The sequence below is a fragment of the Oncorhynchus mykiss genome, chromosome 2 (genome assembly GCF_013265735.2).
Source record: "Oncorhynchus mykiss isolate Arlee chromosome 2, USDA_OmykA_1.1, whole genome shotgun sequence".
Classification (NCBI taxonomy): Eukaryota; Metazoa; Chordata; class Actinopteri; order Salmoniformes; family Salmonidae; genus Oncorhynchus; species Oncorhynchus mykiss.
In genome coordinates this window covers 101173206-101178360 of record NC_048566.1, presented here as the reverse complement: position 1 = coordinate 101178360, position 5155 = coordinate 101173206, and the positions used below count along the sequence as shown (strand labels likewise).

General features: G+C 44.9%; 1 protein-coding gene across 1 annotated transcript; it reads left to right on the top strand.

Annotated features, from left to right (window-relative positions):
• LOC110501204 (intestinal mucin-like protein) lies at positions 1–2444 on the top strand. The gene is made up of 5 exons (XM_036961193.1): positions 1–156; positions 428–497; positions 1481–1623; positions 1713–1744; positions 2176–2444. Exons 1-5 carry the CDS (start codon positions 51–53, stop codon positions 2350–2352), a joined length of 528 nt encoding a protein of 175 aa, XP_036817088.1. The 5' UTR covers positions 1–50; the 3' UTR covers positions 2353–2444.
• Positions 2445–5155: the final 2711 nt, after the last annotated feature.

Genomic DNA, 5155 nt, shown 5'->3' with positions numbered 1-5155 from the left:
GTCCCATTGTAGTTGCCTTCTTCGAGGCCTGTAAGTTTGATGTCTGCCACATGCCAAATATCTCAATCGGCTGCTCCAGCCTGGAAGCCTACGCCGTGAGGTGTGCAGCAGCTGGAGTCTGTATCGACTGGAGGAAATCAACTAATGGAACATGTGGTAGGGAAGGACATTCATATCCAATAAGAACTGTGTCCCCAATGGGATCCTATTCCCTACATAGTGCACTGCTTTTGACCAGGCTCCGGCCATAAGTAGTGATCTAAGTAGGGAACAGGATCCAATTACGGATGCAGGATAGATGTTAATACGATTTTAAATAATTCTAATAACTTTACGATTTACATTAATTATTTGTATTTTGACAACCTGCATTTACAAATTGTGTACATACTGTTTTGTCTTTCATTCCATATTGACCATAATATAGATCTGACATGCCCTAAGACCAAAGTGTTTAAGGCATGTGGCTCTACTATCCAGCCAACATGCAATTCAAGGTATCCATCTCATTCCCATCTCATCTCATTCTCATTCTCATCTCATTCCCAGCTCATCTCATTCTCATCTCATTCCCATCTCATTCCCATCTAATCTGATACTCATTTTATTCTCATTCCCATCTCATGTCATTCCCAACACATTTCATTCCCATCTCATTCCCATTCTCATCTCATTCCCATCTCATCTCATTTCCTTCTCATTCCCATCTCATCTAATTCCCATCTCATCTCATTCTCATCTCATTCCCATCTCATCTCATCTCATCCCATCTCATCTCATTCCCATCTCATTTCATCTCATTCCGAACTTAACTCATTCCCAACTTAACTCATTCCCATCTTATCTCATTCCCATTTCATTCTCATCTCATTCCCATATCGTTCTCATCTCATTCCCATCTCATCTCATTCCCATGTCATTCTCATCTTATTCTCATCTAGTTCTCATCTCATCCCATTCCCATCTCACTCTCATCTCATTTCATTCTCATCTCATTCTCATTTCATTCTCATCTCATTCTCATATCATTCCCATCTCATTCTCATCTCATTCCCATCTCATCTCATTCCCATCTCATTCCCATCTCATTACATTCTCATTCCCATCTCATTCCCATTTCATTCTCATCTCATTCCCATCTCAACTCATTCTCATCTCATCTCATTCCCATCTCATCTCATTCTCATCTCATCTCATTCCCATATCATTCCCATCTCGTCTCATTCCCATCTCGTCTCATTCCCATCTCATCTCATTCTCATCTCATCTCATTCCCATATCATTCCCATCTCGTCTCATTCCCATCTCATCTCATTCTCATCTCATCTCATTCCCATATCATTCCCATCTCATCTCATTCCCATCGCATCTCTTCCCATCTCATTATTTTATACCACTTCCTAATGGACATGCATTCTTAAAGGTTTCCATTCTATTCCAAGGTTGCTAGTCTGTAATAAATTGATTTTTCTTGTCTTAGATACAATGACAAATATGTGCATTCATGTCAAGGAGCACAAATGACCCGTGACTTTGTATGTGACTCATTCATGGAGGGCTGTTTCTGCCCTGAGGGTACCATCTTGTTCAACACATTCTCTGACACCTGTGTTCGTGACTGTGGTAAGGATGTGTCAGTTTGAGGAATACATTATTTAATTGTGTCTCAAAGTACCAGCATGTATGACCTAAGATCTTATTTTCCTTTCAAGGATCTACAGGACCTGATGGAAAACCCAAACAGGTAATAATGTGGATGTGAAACACAACGAATCTGTCAGAAGAAATGGTTCAACAGCTCACTTCACATTATGGCCCACAAAAAGGTTCTGTATAGAACCCCCATTATTTTAATCAGTTTACTAGTTTCTATGGGGCTTGTAAGTTATCCAGCCCTGAAGAGGCTGGAGCCCTAATGTTATTATCAATCAATCGGATGTATTTGATAAAGCCCTTGTTTCATCAGCAGCAGCAACAAAGCCTTTACACATACCCGGCCTAAAACCTCAAAGAGCAAGCAATGCAGAGGCAGAAAGACAGTGGCTAGGAAAAACTCCCTAGAAGGCAGAAACCTTGGAATAAACCAAGAGAGGAACCAGGTTCTGAGTGGTGGCCAGTCCTCGTCTTAACAAATTTGAAGTCTCTGTTAACAGTGTTTGTTTTGTCCCAACACAGTTTGGTGAGACTTGGTACAGTAACTGCCAGAAGTGCACGTGTAATGCTGACACACTGAGTGTCCAGTGTGAACCAGTGAAATGTCCGCCCCAAGAAATTGTTACCTGTAAGAAGTACGGTGAGGTGTTGGTCAACGAGACGGTGCACTGCTGTCAGATAAATACATGTGGTGAGTAGAGACAGGATAGAGAGGCACCTTAACGTGCTACCAGGTAACCTGGGTACAAGTCTGTTTGTGCTAAATGTTTGGCATATGACAAGGAGTGGAATGTTAGCACCAAACAGGTCTTCATTCTAGCTACTTCATAAAGCCTTCATAAGCACTACATAAATGTGTTACAAAGCATCTATAACGTGCTTTATAAAGGTTTATAAATGTGCCATAACTCTTTGACATAATCACCTGACTGAATAGTGTAGCTTGTCCCTGAGCTGGTGGACCAATGTTTTCTTACCTGTCTTTCTGCTGGAGGTTCTGCATGTTGATTCCAACCTTAAAAGTAACAAAGACATTTAGCAGGTGTTTTAGGAAATGCATTTGTCACACCAATTCAATTAAATTTGAGGTCTTTATTGGCATGGGAAACATATGTTAACATTGCCAATGCAAGTGAAGTAGATAATAAACAAAAGTGAAATGAACAATACAAATTAACAGTAAACATTACACTCAATTCCAAAAGAATAAAGACATTTCAAATGTCATATTGTGTCTATATACAGTGTTGAAAGGATGTGCTAATTATTTGAAATAACAATTAAGATAGCTACAATTGTAACGGTTTTCTTTAGGTGAAGGAGAGGCGGACCAAAATGCAGCGTGGTTGTTATTCATGGTTTTTTAATAAAGAAAACTAAACATGAATAAACTAACAAAACAATAAACGTGTGAAAACCTAAACAGCCTATCTGGTGAAAACAAACACAAAGACAGGAACAATCACCCACGAAACACTCAAAGAATATGGCTGCCTAAATATGGTTCCCAATCAGAGACAACGATAAACACCTGCCTCTGATTGAGAACCACTTCAGGCAACCATAGACTTTTCTAGATAACCCCACTATACCACAATCCCAATACCTACAAAAAAAACAAGACAAAACACACCACATAATAAACCCATGTCACACCCTAGCCTGACCAAAATAATAAAGAAAACACAAAATACTAAGACCAGGGCGTGACACGATCGTCGTATGGAGTATACCAAAGTACAGCGTGGTTAGAATACATTCTTCTTTATTTAATGAAGAACACGAAGAACATTTAAACAAAAACAACAAAACGAATAAGACGAACGTGACCGCTATATAAACAATGTGCTAACGTGCAATATAACATAGACAATAACCCATTAAATACCCAAAGAAGATGGCTGCCTAAATATGGTTCCCAATCAGAGACAACGATAAACACCTGCCTCTAATTGAGAACCAATCTAGGCAACCATAGACCAACATAAACACCTTGATGAAATCAACCCCATAAATCTACAAAAACTCCTAGACAGTACAAACACCCTAGAATAAGACAAAAACACACATATCACCCATGTCACACCCTGACCTAACCAAAATAATAAAGAAAACAAAGAATACTAAGGTCAGGGCGTGACAGTACCCCCCACAAAGGATGTGGACCCCACTCCACCATAGTCTTAGTCCGCTTTTGTGGCCTCCTAGGAACGGCAACCCTCGCCGCCAACCTAGGACTGGCAACCCTACTAAAGGGCCCCACTGGACTGAGGGATAGCTCCGGACTGAAGGGCAGCTCCGGACTGAAGGGCAGCTCCGGACTGAGGGGCAGCTCCGGACTGAAGGGCAGCTCCGGACTGAAGGGCAGCTCCGGACTGAAGGGCAGCTCCGGACTGAGGGGTAGCTCAGGACTGAGGGGTAGCTCCAGACTGAGGGGCAGCTCCGGACTGAAGGGCAGCTCAGGACTGAAGGGCAGCTCCAGACTGAGGGGCAGCTCCAGACTGAGGGGCAGCTCCAGACTGAGGGGCAGCTCCAGACTGAGGGGCAGCTCCAGACTGAGGGGCAGCTCCAGACTGAAGGGCAGCTCCGGACTGAAGGGCAGCTCCGGACTGAGGGGCAGCTCCGGACTGAGGGGCAGCTCCAGACTGAGGGGCAGCTCCAGACTGAGGGGCAGCGCCGGACTGAGGGGCAGCGCCGGACTGAAGGGCAGCTCCGGACTGAAGGGCAGCTCCGGACTGAGGGGCAGCTCCAGACTGAGGGGCAGCTCCAGACTGAGGGGCAGCTCCAGACTGAGGGGCAGCTCCAGACTGAGGGGCAGCTCCGGACTGAGGGGCAGCTCCAGACTGAGGGGCAGCTCCGGACTAAAGGGCAGCTTCGGACTGACTGACGGCTCTGGCAGGGCCTGGCTGATTGACAGCTCTGGCAGGTCCTGGCTGACTGATGGCTCTGGTTGCTCCTGGCTGACTGACGGCTCAGGACAGACTGGCGGCTTTAGCAGCTCAGGACAGATGGGAGACTCTGGCAGCTCAGGACAGACGGGAGACTCTGGCAGCTCAGGACAGACGGGAGACTCTGGCAGCTCAGGACAGACGGGAGACTCTGGCAGCTCAGGACAGACGGGAGACTCTGGCAGCTCAGGACAGACGGGAGACTCTGGCAGCTCAGGACAAACGGGAGACTGGCAGCTCAGGGCAGACGGGAGACTCTGGCAGCTCAGTCATTTATATAGTCCTTCTTACATCAGCTGATATCTCAAAGTACAGAAACCCAGCCTAAAACCCCAAACAGCAAGCATTGCAGGTGTAGAAGCACGGAGGCTAGGAAAAACTCCCTAGAAAGGCCAAAACCTAGGAAGAAACCTAGAGAGGAACCAGGCTATGAGGGGTGGCCCTCATAGTCCGCTTCTGGCTGTGCCGGGTGGAGATTATAACAGAAAATGGCCAAGATGTTCAAATGTTCATAAATGACCAGCATGTTCAAATAATAATAATCAAGTAGTTGT

Excerpts from the sequence above, each read along its gene's own strand:
- LOC110501204 (XM_036961193.1), top strand. The coding sequence starts at position 51 with ATGCCAAATATCTCAATCGGCTGCTCCAGCCTGGAAGCCTACGCCGTG. Across the intron at positions 498-1,480 it reads CAGCCAACATGCAATTCAAG|ATACAATGACAAATATGTGC; the intron begins GTATCCATCTCA and ends TTCTTGTCTTAG. Across the intron at positions 1,745-2,175 it reads CTGATGGAAAACCCAAACAG|TTTGGTGAGACTTGGTACAG; the intron begins GTAATAATGTGG and ends GTCCCAACACAG.